The sequence below is a fragment of the Triturus cristatus genome, chromosome 8 (assembly GCF_964204655.1).
Source record: "Triturus cristatus chromosome 8, aTriCri1.1, whole genome shotgun sequence".
Taxonomy (NCBI): domain Eukaryota; kingdom Metazoa; phylum Chordata; class Amphibia; order Caudata; family Salamandridae; genus Triturus; species Triturus cristatus.
In genome coordinates this window covers 39,462,767-39,480,269 of record NC_140591.1, presented here as the reverse complement: position 1 = coordinate 39,480,269, position 17,503 = coordinate 39,462,767, and the positions used below count along the sequence as shown (strand labels likewise).

Sequence of the window (17,503 nt, the reverse complement as noted above, 5' to 3'; positions counted from 1 at the left end):
GGAGCCGGATCATAGATGAAATGCTCACCCATCGACGTGGGAGACGGCGCCGAGCGGCGCCGCTCCGACGCCGGACCCGGACCGGGGCTGAAACTAGGGACGGCCTCATCCGAGGACGGTGCCGGGAACGGCACCATGGGGGTCGGCGCCGTCGGAAGAGTCGTAAGGTCAACCGGCGTCGACCGGGATCCAGGCCTGGATCCCACGGGAACCTGCAGCGTCAGGACCGAAGTGGACAACGGCGCCGGGGCCGAAGCCGCCGGCTCGGTAGGCCCCCCAGTCGGACCTGCAGGGCCCGGAGGCGCGCCGGCAGGACTCGACGGCGGAACAAGACTCCTCATGGCCATGAGGAAGTCCCGAATCTCGCCTTGAGTCGCATGAGGCCTAGGGACCGGAGGGTATGGGGCCGGATGCGACTCCTGCGGCTCCGGTGGAGCCGCATGGGTGGTGCCACCCGAACCCTTGGCTGAGTCGCGCGACCAGCGAGGGGAGTCAGAAGAGCGATGTCGCTTCTTTGACTTCTTTTTACCATGCCTCGACTTACCTGAATGCGAGGACTTGGATCCCGACGAGCAGTGATGACTTCGGCTCCGCAACCGGTCCCTCGACCTCCTCCTCGACCGGGACCTCGAGCGGCAAGGAGCCGACTGCCGGATCTCGAGGGGCTTGCGGGACCGCTCCCGCCTAGCCTTCGAGGTCAAGTCCCGGCAGTCGGGGCACGACTTGTCATCGTGGTCGGCCCCAAGACAGTAGAGACACCGATGGTGGGGGTCGGTAATCGACGGCTTGAACCCGGGCATCCCTAACAGCACCAGGAGTCGAAGTCGACTCGAAAATAGAGACAAAAATGTCCAAAAAGTTAGTAAAAAAATGACTAAGGGTATGCTCTTCCCAGGTCTGCGCTTACTGGCGCGGAAAAAAGAAGAACTGACATCAGCGCACAAGGGCGGCATCTAAGTACTCCGATGACGTCATCCCGGCGATCACGCCGCCGACGACAGACGCGGAATCGCAGACGACGCCTACCGACACGCAAGGGTACTGCTGACAAAAAATCTTTCCGCATCCAGCCAGAAGCCTGGGGATATTCTAAGGTAAGGAATCTATAACTAACGTGTTTCTTTCAGATATAATTATTAAAATAAAAATATAAACAAATCAATGTAATAAAAAACATTTCCCACCCATAATAATAAAAAATAACAATTATGTAGCAGTAGACGATCCTGTAAATCCAATAAATCCATAGAAGATAAATGGAAAAACAAATCCATTCGAAAAGAGAACCCCCAAAAATGCAAAAATACAACTGTAGAAAAAAATGATCCAACGACGCAATCCTCTCATAAACAAAACATCAAAAACCCGCAAATTTGTGTAATAAAATGCAAAAACTAAACTGTAGAAAAAAGGCTACAACGACGGCATCCTCTCATTAGCGAAACCCTCAAAAACTCCAAAAATACATATTAAAAAAACGCTCATACAAACCTGATAAGATAAAAGGAAATACAATTTCCTTGTAAAAAAAAAAAAAAAAAGGGTCGATACCACCATCCGTTCACGTTCCGGAAAACCTGTAAGGAAAATAAAAGAACACCCAACCACATTAAAACGTACAAACCCACAAATATTAACATTAAAAATAAACACAAAATAATACAATTAAACAACACATAACTAACACTGCATAACACTCTACTCTAATCTAACACTATGACAAACACATAAAACACTAAACTACCAAAACAACACCTAACTATAACAAAAATGAACAAATAAGGTTCTCACAAAGGTAAGTACACTATTACTATCCCACCCCAACTCTAAAACTACATTAAAAGTGAATTAAATCAAATTTACCTTAAGCGGAGAAACGCAGCTCCCAACAGCGAAGTTCCATTTTCCAAAATGACCTAAAAATGAAACGTGAGGAAACTAGAAAAAAATGGCCCGTAATAAAAATGTAAAAAAAGACTTACTCCCCATAGAAAAGAATGAGGAAATAATATTAAAATGCAAATAAATAAATGTACATTTTTATATCTTGTAATTTTTTTTACAAATGTACCAAAAATATCCCAAAAAATTGTAAAATATATTTTCAATATTATATCATAAAAAATCACCAAATATGATATTTCATATATATTAAAATGTATGTTTAATTCAGGTACTGTCAATTTTCCCAAAATATTAAAATGTATAATTTAAAAATACATGTAAAAATATATATTTGTAAATTATTTAACATATTAAATAGTATTTGAATAAAAATAATATTCAATATACTAAATTATAAAATATACAAAACAATATGCAAAGTACACATTATATAATTGTAGTAAAAAATAAAATTATATAAAATGTATTTAAAAATGTTTTAAAAATGAATACAAATGTTTACTTTTTCTCATAAACAATAATAAACAATAAAACTGAAATTGTTTAAAATAAATAAACTATTAGTATATTTACTTTACTATTACATGACTATAATAAAAAAAAATCAATTATGTTATATTAATAATGTAAAATTTCCAATTCTATATGAGAAATGTATGTTAAAATTATTGTTAATATTCCAATTGTACATGAAAAATGTATGTTAAAAAATATTGTTAATTAAATTTAAAAAACTGAATTTAGGGGCTGATTACGATGGTGGGCAGACACGGTCCGCCCGCCACCGTAGCGGAATGCGGGACCATCTGCAAGTGGGGTGGTGGTCCCGCACCTGCAATCAGGATGCCACCAAGGCGGTGCCATCCCCTATTCCCAGCATTATGATGGGCGGCGCTCACAGCACCACCCACTACAATGCTGGGAATGCACGATGTGCATTGGCATGCACAAGGTGACAGGCACTGTGCGGTGCCTGCCACTTTGTCCATGCCAATACAGGGGGTACCATAGGTACCCCCATGTGCACCCCTCACCCCCCTACACCCTGGGGTCCCACTATGGGCCTCCAACAGCAAGGACCGCAAGCCTTTCCATGGCGAAAATGCCGCCATGGAAAGGCGAGTGACCGCCTGTATTGTAATATGGATGGCGGTGTCTTGCAGACACTGCCACCATATCAACCTTGTTTTCCGCCGGTCGACGAGTCGACTGGGCGGAAAAGCGGCGGACGGTCTTTTCGTCCGCCACGGACCCCCAGCCATCATATTATGGCCGGAGGTCTTTGCCGTCTGGATGGCGGGCGGATCGCCATCGTAATCGGCCCCAAAGTTTTTAATATTGCAAAAAAAATTATAACAAAACCAAATTAGAACAAATAAACTGTAAAATAAAAACAACATACATAACAAATAAAAATCTTTACAATAATAACTAACATACAATTCCTTTCTTATTTAAATATACATAAAAAATATAAAAATAAAATAAATAATAAACAATAAAAATTCCTAACTCCAAAACCAACAAAACTCAGAGAAGTGCTGGATAATAAACTAAATAAAATTACTATTCCACCTCCAAAACAAAATAAACTCATGGAAAGTACTGGATAATAAAAAATAATAAATTACTATTCAAACTCCAAAACTAACAAAACTCAGGGAAAGTGCTGGATAATAAACCAAATTTAGGGATCAATTAGAATGTCAGGCGCATCACCACTGCCCACATGGCAGTGGCAATCCGCCCGACATTCTCTCCCGCCCACATGCCATTTCCCCCTCGCCATATTACTATGGTGGGGGGAACCAGGCGGACGGAAAGACCCTCCACCGGTTTTCCACCCAGTCGAGGAGTCGACCGGGCGGAAAAGATTTTAATATGGTGGCGGTGTCTGTTAGATACCGCCATCCATATTACGATACATGTGGGGATTTGCCTTTCCATGGCGGCATGCAGTCCTTGCCATTGGGAGTCTGTAGCGGGCCCCCAGGAATTTTGGGGGGAGGGAGGTGCACATGGCAGGCACCACGTGGTGCCTGCCACGTTGTGCATGGAAATGCACAACATGCATTTTTGGCATTGCAGCGTGCGGTACTTGAAGCACCACCCGCCGCAATGTAAAAAATGCAGGATGCGCCTGCCAGTGTGCCGGGCGCATCCTAATCTACCCAACGGGATCGCCGCACCTATGGCGGGCGGTCCCTTTTTACATCGGATTGCCCACCCGCCATCCTAATGATGCCCTAAATTACTATTCCAACTCCAAAACCAACTAAACTCAAGGAAAGTGCTGAATAACAAACTTAATTTAAAAACTATTCCAACTCTAAAACAAAATTAACTCAAGGAAAGTGCTGGATAACAAAAAATGTAATTACTATTTATAACCGCAATTTTTTTGTTTTTTTGTTGTAAATTTTAAAATGTAAACTGTAAAAATTAGTTTTACAAATTTTCAATTTGTACTTTTAAAAACAATTTAATTTTTTTTTAAATAACAATTCCCTATCCTTATCCCCTATAAAAACAACATCAAACTACTAAATTCTTTCAAAGAATTGTGAAAAAAATGTTACAATATTTACAAACAATATTTTCAAATTACTCCCCACCTGAATCCACTATAAATACAACACCCCACTACTAAAACTTTAACATTTTCAAAAATATTTACATTTTAATCCCAAATTTTTAAATTACTCCACATCGTTATGCCCCACAAATCCAACATCACACAACTAAAACTTAATGAAACATTTTTTGTATTTATAAAACATATAACTAATACTAAATTAATATTAATAAATCACCAACATTAAACACAAAAACAATTGATATAATTTACAACAATATTTTTGACATAGATATTTACAAAATCGATATTTCAACATTACATAAAAATCGATATATTTAACAACGAAAAAACTTACCTCGATATTTTGCACCATCGATATTCTTGACTCGATATTAATGCAATTCGATATTTCCACGTGGATATTCTGTCTCTGCACCCTTACAAAATAGGCTGCTAACCATCCACCAAAGTGAGACTCTTTGACGCTGATTACGATCTCGCTTGGGAGAGCCCTCAGTACAACTCGGATCCGGAGGGCTTTCCGAGCGAATCGCGTACACAGGCTCCCATAGCTAAAAGGGATGGATGGGGAAAAGCGTAAACCCTGTGTCAGGCACCCCATGGTGCCCGCAACACTATGCATGCTTGGATCGGGGAAACCCATGGGCAGGTGAAGGGGGGGCATGCTATGGCCCCGGAAGTCTGATTTTGACAGCCGTTTCATCTAGCTGAGACCGAGTCGATGCGGCTGTCCGAATCGTGCATCGTTCTCGCTCGGTCGGAATCCGGCTCCATTGGTGCAGCACGATTTGGCTATGAATGAGTCGTACGGACAGGATCAGGTTCGGAAACGATTTGGTTGATACGTACGCAATCTTCGCATCATACTTGGTCGTTCGGACCTGTGTACGATTCGGTCGGAAACCAGGGCTACAAATCGGTTCCGGGAAAACCAAATCCGATTCGGAGGCCTTCCGAACGACATCAGAATTGGGCCCTTTGTCTTCTCAGGGTTATAAGGCTTTATTCAAATTCAACTATAGTAGAATAAAATGCTTTCTAATTTTAAAAAAATCTGCCAATCTGGCTCACTATAAACAATATTCTATGGCGTACAGCTCTGTGACCACAATGCTTTCTCCTTCAGCCCTAAGAACCAATTACAGTATGTGGTGTGTCTTCTACAAACAAATAAATAGAATAGTAAGGTATATGTCTTAGTTGAATCATTTATAAACAAACCAAAGATCTGTGCTTGGCTCTACCTTTTTTATGTGTCCTTCATTGGGGATCAGATACAGATGAAGAGTTATATCAGCTGCATGGGTTGCCCGATATAGTAGCGTTTGTCCATAGAACGGAAACTGTCTACGCAAGGATGGTATGAATCTCAAAACCACACCGATTGGTGAAAATGTAGGATTCTTCAATACAACATGGAATGCTTGCACTTCTGTTGGAACTTCTAGCGACATCTCTCCATTGGCACCAAAATGGACGATCTGTAATTTAGACTCATCCAGATCTCCACCTGAAACGACACATTCACCAGAGGTCACCTTTTGATAATGCATATAGAATTCTCTAGTGAATCTCTCAGGTACAAAGCATCATGCCAGCCCATTGGGTGAAATGTGAACATCTCTAAACATCTTTTTTTTTTATGTAGCAAGATTAAGTGAACATAACATTAATTTCTCTTTTTTTCGGGCCCGATTCACAGAACTAACTTAAGACAAAATCCTAAACTTACTACCATTTTCGTATTCACAGAAGGCACTTACTCATTTTGGTATTCACAGAATGCACTTACTACTTTTGGTATTCACAGAATGGATTTACGACTACTAACTTTACGTCCGCACTTGGGCCGGAAATTCCGGCCCGGAGGCGGAGCTTCCGGACCGGAGGCGGAGCTTCCAGCACGGAGGCGGGGCTTTCTGGCCGGAGGCGGAGCTTCCGGCCTGGAGGTGGAGATTTCGGCCATGGCTAAATCTCCGCCACCGGCCGGAATCCCCACCTCTGGCCCGGAAGCCCCCGCCTCTGGCCCGGAAGCCCCGCCTCCGGCCCGGAAGCCCTGCCTCTGGCCCGGAAGCCCCGCCTCCGGGCCGGAATTTCCGGCCCGAGTGCGGACGTAAAGTTAGTAGTCGTAAATCCATTCTGTGAATACCAAAAGTAGTAAGTGCATTCTGTGAATACCAAAAGTAGTAAGTGCATTCTGTGAATACCAAAAGTAGTAAATTTAGGATTTTGTCTTAAGATAATTCTGTGAATCGGGCCCATTGTATTTACTTATTTTTAACATTGAACAAGAATACTTGAAATCAGCAAAAAGATCACATAAGAAACTTTTTTTCTTTATCCTTACAAGCACTCCTGTATATCAAATACAATACAACTTATTATTTTTTTTTTTAACCCCTTCCCCGCTCATGACGGAACCGCTCCGTCATGAGCCACGGTTGCCGTGTGCTCATGACGGAGCGGTTCCGTCATGCCACGACCGTTGGCGGCCGCTCCGCCCACGCGGCGCTGATTCCCCGCCTGTGCGGGGGGACAACGCAACTGGGCGGAGTCATGACGGAACCGCTCCGTCATGAGCACAGCTCAACCGTGGCTCATGACGGAGTGGCTCCGTCATGAGCACAGCGCCACCGCGCTGCCCCCCCGCACCCCCCAGCGAAAGGGTTAAAGCAAATGGAGAAAGGAAAAAACGGTAAGATGGGAATTGAGTGAATGTGGACACAATGAAGCATGTCATACTGTTTATTCAAAGTCCAATTGTTCAAAGTTATCCTTGGGGGTGATAGTGCGCTTTACATAAACACATAACATAACAAAGTGTAAAGATAAATTTCCCAAAAATATACCAGATGCCTGCAAAAATAGCTATTTTCATACAGCAGTTTTCCAGGGCTGCCTGCATTAGGCAGTCTACTGTTTAGAGTTCTTTATTATGATTCTTGTGGCAACCATTAAGGGGCCGATTCCGATCCAGTATTTTTTTCCCCTGTACGACTCGTATCTGTAAATTTTTCCATACGAATCGTACGAGTCCTGTCCGACCCATGAAGTACGATTCGTATGTGAAAAATATCAGCCCTATCCGTACGAATCAGATTCGGGAAAAGTTGTACGAGACGGACCCGGACACTTTTCCGTACGAATCTTAAAAATACAGTACGATCGTACAAGTACGATCCGGACCGGCTTACCGATTTACGAATTGTACGGAAAACGTCCGTCCCATACACGGAGAACGACTTGTACATATGCAATGTTGGTGTACGCACCGTACATAGCAATGGCGGTGTACGCACCTTACATAGCAATATCGGTGTACGCACCGTACATAAGCAATGGCGGTCTACGCACCGTTCATAAGCAATGGCGGTGTACGCACCGTACATAAGCAATGGCGGTGTACGCACCGTACATAAGCAATGGCGGTGTAAGCACCGTATATAGCAATGGCGGTGTACGCACCGTACATAAGCAATGTCCGTGTACGTACCGTGCATACACAACGCATGGGGGTGTGTGCCTGTACGACTCGCACCCCTGTACCGTACTGAACCACAGACACTGTAAAACAGCACAAGGAGGGTCTATTCGACTCGCACAACACCACAAAACACGTCTACACTGCACAAAAAATGGAATGGACTGACCTGGCCACATCCAAACAGGCAAACAGAGGGGCAAACTCACAACCACCCCTTATAACACACCCTCCAAAAATTCAAACTGAGGCCCACCCACAAATGGACCAATAAAAAGGGCCCACACACACAAACCATGAGCCTTTGCAACAGACTCACTGCAGCTAGAGAGCACACACCAACAACTGCACCCATCCACCTTAACATATACACCTTCACACAACCTCCTTCACACATACCCCCTCTTCACATTCAGACCCACACAGTCACATTCAGACCCACACACCCACAACCATCCACACCCTCACCCCACACCATGCCCACAGATAAGAATCCAAAGTTCACAAGGGAGGAGCTGGAGATCCTTGTCAATGAAGTCATCAGAGTCGAGCCACAGCTGTTTGGAACATTGGTCAGACAGACCAGCATAGCCAAAAAATCACGCCTGTGGCAGAGGATCGTCGATAGGGTGAATGCTGTTGCACCCATCAGAAGGACCAGGACCGAATGCCAAGCCAGGTGGTACGATCTGCGGAGGGCGGTCAAGAGAAAAATGAATGACGACTACGCCCAGATCAACATCACTGGCGGTGGTGCACCCCGCAGTACATTACCATCCCTGGGAGGAGAAGGTGATGGGCATGTTTCCGCCGGTGGGAGTACATGGACTTCAAGGAGTTCCAGAGCCTGGTGAGTACACAAACAACTTACGTAACATGGGGGTAATGGCATCCACACCTCAACTACACCGAATGCACGCAACTACCCCCAAGCCATCACCGGCCGGAACCACAGTCAAAAACAACGCTAATGCCAATAACATGTGTATGCCCCATTGAGAAAGCAAGGCCATGCTATGTCCTATGCTACACGAAGCACCAACCCAAGAATGGATGTCCGGTATGCTGGGAGGGTGGGTGGCACAAAACGCATGTTTGAATTCCAAATCAGACACAATAGCCCTCATCCCATATGGCCCAGCTACATACCCATGCACCATGCACAATGCAGAGGGATTGGGAAAGTACTGACAAGATAGCTCACACTTGGCCCTGGTGTAGGCAGCACAAGGCCCTCCTGTGACCAGTGCAAACACAAACACCAAGACAACAAGGTCAGATATCTAGGACAGAAACTCACACTCACTGTCATGGCAGCATGCTCCATGGGGGAACAGCTACATCACCTGGGAGCCCCAGTGCCAAATCACACTACACCCACCAGCAGGCCCTGTCACACACACCCCTTACACAAGCAGACACCACCAGGGCAGGCAATGGATTTACCCACTGTCACAATGGACATGCAACACAACAAGACCAATATATAGCCGAAGAAGCATCCAAGCCACAAATCGACATGTCAAAGACTCAGGAGAACATATCAATCTGTCCCCCACAACATACCCATCCACAAGTGAACATTGAGGAGAATGCTAGGCACATACAACTACCTGGAGGAACAGTGCCAACTTGAATGTGTATGAAACATGGATGTTGCATGAAACAGCATTAACATTGTCTGTCTCTCACACACAGGGCAATGTGATGAATATCCCCCCAACAATGGGGGGAAGAATCACAGTCCCAGGCTCGGGAGGAACCTGATCCCACCGGCAGCGACGCCTCTCAACACTCCGCGGATGACACCGACCGACCTGGACCCTTTGCTGTCCAAGCCCCTGCAGCACCTGGTTCAGGAACATCTGTGCCAAGCACCACCCACATTCCTGCCACATCCCAGGAGACACCGAGGAGCCCTGCCCGCACTCAACAACTGAGCCAGTCTGACCAGGAGGAACAAGGTGCAATGGGCACCCAGGAGGAGGCAGACAACACCGCCACTGCCATCCCTCAGGGGTCCCGTAGACCCGATGTGCCCACAACGGCAGCCCAGGCTTGTGTGGGTAGGGGTGGTGGGAGTGGAGGATGGCGGAGGCGAGAACCTGACCAGCCAGCTGAAGGGACCGGTATGTCACACATAGAGGACATCATGGACGCATACCGGCGTGACACCAGGGAGGTCAGCCAGGAAGTGGTGTCCCTCACAGAGATAAAGGGGACCATCACAGAGATTAAGAACCAGCAGGCCGAACAATACGCCAGTCAACAAGAACACCAAGGACGTATGGAGGCAAGACAGGTTGAGCTCCTGGCGGTTCAAAGGGACATAAGCCATTCACTTCGTCGGATTCACGACAACATGGGCAACCCTCCCTGTGCCACCAGGCGAAGACCAGCACCAGCCACAGGGAGGGAGGAGGAGAAGGATTCATCCGATGGAGCGTCCCATGCATCGTCACGGCCTGCATCTGAGGGTCCCCCAAGGAAGGTGGGTCGTCCACGGAAAAGACCGTGAGAGGCAGCCGCCCATCCACATCTCCCAGGTCACCTGGCCTGGCACCTGGCCTTCATGTGCGACAGCATCACCTCATTGACTGACATCATCTGCCACATGGACTTGCTGGTTACAGTCTGAACAATGATGCCAAACACTGTGGGCTGGACTCTGATGACTTCAAATGCCAAGGATCCCATCTCCCCCTGTGAACTTTGGATTCTATGGTCCCTGTATTGCACCTTTTTCTGTGCACAAATCATGCCCCAGAGCTAAAAATAAAAAATCAATACTTTAAATTTTATGTTGCCGTCATTTAGCATGAGTCCACAACATACATGTGGGATATGTCAAAGTATGCCTGAGTGTGGAACTAACTCCAGCCATCCATAAACTTGGATCTGAGTCCGGTCGAAGACACGCATGGGTCACAATGTATCACCAAATACAGACATGGAGTCCAATACTCACCCGTGATGGCCCCAAGCTGCTGAGGGGGGATTGCAATACTGCTCAGACAGACCAATTTGGAAGAGTATCATGAAGGTGTAGAGGTCATGGGTCATGTTGAGGTGCCCGGGGAGGGAGTCCCAGGTCTGTTTGGCGAGGTGGGACGGTGCCGCAGGTGAGGCAGCAGCAGGTGGAAGGGGTGAGAAATTACGCAAAAAGTAGCACACAAAGACAAGGAGGTCAGAAAGGCACAGTGCAACAGGTGTATGTAAAGGAAGGAGTGTCAGGTTACTCATGGGTCACTCCGAGAAAATGTATGAACAATCACCAAAAATTAAGGCCACAGGATCAGGCAACAGAATGCGGAGCTGCGCACAGGAGACACACCATCATCAGGCGTTCACGTCCCGTTGTGGGGAGCAACCTGCAGAAATACATACACAACCAGGTAATTCATGCACAATAGAGATAATTAGCCATGAAGCACTGCATGCATGTTGCCGAAGTACACATACACACAGATGCTCAATCTTTGACAATTATGCCATAGATGACGCATGCAAACTGGCAAGAGAGCTGCAGTGACAGAGATGAGGCACTTTGGATTGTGTTGAACACCTTTATTCCACATACACACACAAAGGGATATGCATCCATATGAACAGACTCACAGGTCAGTTGACAGAACATGTGGGACATACGCTGGACACCACCTTCACAACACGGATGATGTAAATCCCAATGAACTGGCACACAAGTTAAGGGGATGAGCAAAACATATCCTGCTGCACACGGAGAGGATGCAATTCCCCATAGAGCCTGTTGTTGTGATGTCCCATAATATGTCCACCCGTACCATCCGCAATGTTTCAGAGGCAAGGTTTACACACATTGATGCCTTCATCAGACGCCACATGTAGGAGAGTAGGGTCTGCTCTCTATGTTCACCCCCACTTTTTGCTTTTGCTCCACTGGATTTCGACTTAGATGTGGCTGTGGGCCTGCTAATCAGACCCACAGCCCAGCTGTTCTTTCTCTAAATTCACACTATGTACTTTAGGTACATAACCCAATTGGTAAGGATCACCTTATTGGCCCCTGTACAGTGTATCCTAGGTACCCAGGGCATAGGTGTACCCTAGGCCTACCAGGGGCTGCAGCATGTATTATGCCACCCCTGGCCTGGCCTTCCAATCAGACACAACTGGCTGATCACTCAGCTGGAGCAAGGTCGTGTAATCACCCCTTGCTTAGATATAGTATACCTATATCTACACTTAAAATAGACATGTGTATCTATCAGCCACTCCTATGGCAGGCCTGAAGGCAGAGTGCTTGGTAACATGTGAGATGGTGCTCTAGCATGAGCTGAGCCTGTCTGCAGCTTTCGGAACCATGTCCTTATAGCTGTTCTATGATATCACCTACCATAAACTCTTAAGTGCCTTATAATCTTAAACGGTTATGGTAACTATGGTTTGGCTTTATCGAAACATGTCGTGTAAGGTGTCTAACACTTTGGAATAATACCCCCATACCATTTCTGGAGATGAGGATATTATTCCTCCCTTCTAGAGGGAGAAGACATGTTAAAATCCTACTACCCGGTTAAAGTTAACCAGAGCCCCAGCACCACAAAATGGATGCTGCTGCCACAGACACAAGTCTGACCTCCTGCTGCTGGGAGTCCTTCCAGCGAGGGAGGCTTGGACAATAGGTTTCCTGCCTAGGGAGGTGCTAGCACCACCCCAGACAGGCCTTAGTGTATTGGGGCAGGGAGGGTTGAGTGAAACGAGACACTGCCTGGGGCACACAAGGTGTCCCATGCATAGTCCGGTTCAAACCGGTGCTGGGGCACTCCAGCCCCAGTCCTGGCGCGAAACTGGACAAAGGGATGGAGGTGTAACCACCCCCCTCCCTGTTCCCACCCATAGGAGGCACCTAGCAGGTAAACCAGCCCCCCAGATTAGTATAAGAGTGGGAGCTGGGTCCTTGGGACTTTAGATTATCCTGAAGCCTGCATCTTGAACAGAAACTCTGGACCTTCGACATTCGACAACAAGAAGACTGAAGAATCTCCCTTGTGGCCAAGGAGTGGCCACCCTGTGCAAACAGGCACCATCAAGCGACCTGCTGTTTACTTTGCCCACGTTCTACGAGGAACCGACTACAGAGCCTGACCAGCGCCGAGACTTCCAGACTTCTCCGACACTGATCCACATCCACAGCCCAGCTGAGATCCGTGGAGGCGACGAGAGACGTGGGACCGGCTACCTGGGAAAATTGGCGAGTAGCTTCCAGCGCAGCTTCTGAGGCATCCTCGAAGTTGTGCTCTGGGGATTGAGAAGCCCCAACCCCGAGCACCATCTGCACCGAAGATCAGCCCTCCACACTCCACGAGTTCTGCGTGGGGCCCTTCTGCATTTTCCTGCTCGACGCATCTGTCCGGTTGCTGGCCTGTTGGCTAGTGACCTCTGTGACGACGACCCTGAAACTTTGCATCGCTGGTTTGGCTCCTCCAGACTGGCCCTTGCTTCCCTGCAAAAGAGAAGCACCCCAGACTCTCCTGGTCTGCACCAGAAGCAAGTCCCGCATCCCTCGTGGGTTACGCTTGCCAAGGCTTGTTGAGTCCTGACCCGACATCGACGCCGCCGACAGCAAGAGCATTCGTGGGACAGCTCGCCTCCTGGTCCTGGTCGACATCGACGCCTCCTGGTACCCGTGGCTGCTGTGACAAGCTTCACCTCTTCACCTGCATCTTCACGACATCGCCTGGTTCCTTCCTGGTTCCTTCCTGGCTCCTGGCTGGTGACTTAGACTCTGTCCCTTCTGCTTGCAGGTCTCCTTCTTCCTGATCCCGGCCTTGGGATCCACCGGACACTCTTCACTGACTGCCTGTCAGCATCTTTCTTCAGGCATCAATAGGAGTCGACGACGAAACCCGACACAAGTTCGCACCTATGCACGCGCAGCCCGTGGGCTAGGTAAACTGAGTACTTCGGTGCTCACGTGGGTATTGACTATCCTAGGGTCTAGTTCTCAAGTCTCTAACTCTTAGTTGCTTCTGAAGTGTCCTAATACTCTTTATTTCTAAAAACTACATTTCTATCGACTTTTACGCATTGCGCGTGAGTGTTTCCACTCTGCACCTGAATCCCGTAGGCCTCCTACTTCCTAACTCTTGGTAGTGTAGTGTAGCCCCAGCGATTCCCTAGGCCTCGGTCTATCCTGTGTTCGTGACAGTGGTTCTTATACCACTTACTTAGTATATGGTTTGCGTGGCCCATAGGGCCTAACTGTATTACTTACCTGTGTAACTTATGTATGCTTGATTAAGATTGTGTTGTACTTACCTCTAATCTCATAAAGAGTGCTGAGGGTGTTTTGAGTAGAATAAATACACTTTATATTATATATATCTGTTGTGGTGTCCTTTCATTTGATATTCAAGGGGTTACAAATGGTATAACAGCTGGCTTCACATGCCATTCAGAGTTTAGTCTAAGACTGCTATTGTCCATGCTACCACTAGGATAGCTGGTCTATAAGGTTGACTTTACAACCAATCACCATAAGGGTTGAAGGGTTGTTTGGGCTGATACAAGGTGTACACTAGAACTAGTGACATCATATATCAGGCCAACTTCTCACACCACACTCCACTACAGATGACTGTCAAGAAGGGTGACTATCATGTCATGGGAGTGATGCCACATGTTATATGCTCCATGGTGAGAAGACATATATTCATGGTACCACAACATGCACAGAAGCAGGCCCACACATTCCTAACCCGTACCACCACCAAATAGCCTTGCTGCAATCTTTACCAAAACTGACATTTCCACATGTCCGTGCATGGAACGCTGATTCAGCACACATTGAAATAATTCATGAGGAATAGCAGGAGGACAACGATGACACGAGCAGACAACAGGCGCAAAATACCTGGGAATGACAGACACACAAGAAGTCACCTAAAACAATTCTCGCCGCACACATGGACATTTACAAAACATGAACAATGTTGGACACATGTAAATTTCAAAGAAAGTCTCTCCGCAAAACTGTGTGGCATGACATCATCACTCGAGTGACACATCAGAACACACATCAAAGTCAATTTGCATTCAGTCAGCTGGACACACACATTGCAACACATGCCACTCAATGCTACAAGCTTGCACACTCATACCCAGTTACTCACCATTATGAGAAGAAGTTGCCTATGAGCCGACTCCGGATATCATCCTCCTCCTCCTCATCACTAGCCTCGTGAGCAAGCCCTTGATCCTCCACGGGTGGATGTTCCTGCTCATATGGATCCAGGATGAGTGGCACTGCCTTGTCAACTGCCATGTTGTGCAGCATGCAGCACACGAGGAAGATTTGGCAGACCTTCGCCGAGGCATAAGGGAGGGACCCGCCTGTCTTGTCCAGGCACCGGAATCGGCTCTTCAGGAGTCCAAACGTCCTCTCAATCACTCTCCTGGTCGGCCCGTGTGCATGTTGTACCAGTAATCTGCAGCTGTTCTTGGGTTGCGGAGAGGTGTCATCAGCCATGGCATGTTGGGATAGCCAGAGTCTCCTACATGGAAACATCATGTAAATAAGTGGGTCAGGAGATGCCGTAAGAGACAGATATACCGCAACACACAGGACAAAAAGAGTATACCCACCAACAAGACATGCTCGTTCGTTGTGCAGCCGCAGCATCATTTGTGGCACCCTGCTACGCCTCATGATGTAGGCATCGTGTGCTGATCCTGGAAAACGTGCACAGACATGGGAAATCAGTATGTTAGCAAGACACACCACAAGGGCATTTATCGAGTGGTAATGTTTGCGGTTGCGATAGGCTTGCTCCTGTGCCTGTGGTGGTACCCCCTTTTGTACCGCTTTGTTCGCCATAAGTTGGCAGGGTATGCTCAGACGTGAGTCCCTTGCTCACTTTGCCACTGGATTCAAGCAAGCCTGGCTGAAGACGGCTGAAATGCCAGAAACCGGTCCTAGGAAGCTTCTTTCCGGTCCAGGGAAGGCATGGCTTGGCAGTTCGGGCTGGACTGTTCCCATGAGGCACAGGGTCAGACTGATTTGCATATGGCCATGTCTGAACTGGGGTGGCAGAGTGGGCTAAGAACGGTGATGGATCAAACCCAGATCTGTTGACTGGGTGTGAGTGTTTGATTGGTTCTGATGCTCCGTCCATCACACCCCCTTTTGTACCGCTGTGGTGGTACCAAAGCCACATGTGTACCATCAATGGACCCAATCACATGGGGCATCCCTCCCAGGGCATAGAAATCACCCTTGACATCTGTCAACTTCTCTGGAGTAGGAAATTTGATGAATTCATCAAGGTGCTCCAACATGGCTGCTAAAACATCACGCAGGACACGGCTGAACATAGTCTGTGACATCCCACCCACATCAGCTATGGTCAATTGAAACGTACCTGTGGCAAAAAAATGTAAGTCTGCCATCACCTTCATCTTGGGGGTCAGCGCAGTAGGATACCTGTGTCGCGGTTGGAGGTGTGGTGCCAGCTTCTCTGTCAAGTCCTCAATCAACTGCCGAGTGAATCTGTAACGGCGGATGCAGGCACGTTCCCTCATGGTACCCAAGTCTGGCATTGGTCTTGGGACAGGTGGTGCCCTGCAAAACATTGTTTTGAAGAATGAAGATTGAGAGTCGTGCAACATCAATGTCAATGAACATAGCACATGCTACACTGCTAATACACATCAGGTAACTATGGAGTCGGGTGTGTGCAATACATACAGGACATATGCCAGCTTGCTGGCACTCCTACAAAAAGCCAGCTACACCTGTTGATTGTCAAGTCTACATGACATGCCCTGAAATGAGCTGGGGGCCAGTCTGAGTGAAGAGCCACAGATATCACCGGAGTGACACACAACCACATAGCTGCATTGGAAGGATGTCATCTCATCCACACAGCTGACTTCAAGGCACACGCACAGGTCACATGGAATGTCAAATGTACATATCAAACACATTGCGATGAAGGGGAACACGTGACAACAGAAAGACACAGCCATTGAGACAACGAAGACATGTATGCCTGGGAAAATACGATGTCCGATGCACACTGACACTACAGCCGTGGGAATCCACATGTGGCATGGTGTGCGTAGATGTGTTCCATGCCCATCTCCACACAGACCCATGTTGGATGCACCAACAGCAGATGCAGTTGACGGAACACTGACATCAAGGTCATGTGAACACATGACACACATCTGACATAGTCACAAAGGGGCACGCTGATCGTGACATGTCAGTTGATAGAGTGTCCCTGTCCCTGGCATCAGGAGACAGGTGCGGGTGTTGATGACTGTGCCATACCACTGCTGCTGTGCATGACTGTGAGAAGTTGGCCTGGTATATGATGTTCACTAGTTAAAGTGACCACCTTGTACCATGCCAAGCAACCCTTATGGTGTGGTTGTAAGTCAACCTTTTCGGACCAGCTGCCCTAGTGGTAGCGTAGGCTAAGCAGTCTTTGAGGCTAAACTCGTGAAACGTGTTAAGCAGGCTGTTTTACCAA

General features: G+C 47.1%; 1 protein-coding gene across 2 annotated transcripts in view; it reads right to left on the bottom strand.

Annotated features, from left to right (window-relative positions):
* LOC146799914 (NACHT, LRR and PYD domains-containing protein 12-like) overlaps positions 1–17,503 on the bottom strand; it is a 1,343,351-nt gene that overhangs the window by 205,108 nt on the left and 1,120,740 nt on the right. For both annotated transcript variants that reach the window (XM_085620847.1, XM_085620846.1), the window contains one exon: positions 5,749–6,014. In XM_085620847.1, coding sequence (XP_085476973.1) covers positions 5,749–6,014 — 266 coding nt within the window. The remainder of the gene's footprint in view (positions 1–5,748; positions 6,015–17,503) is intronic.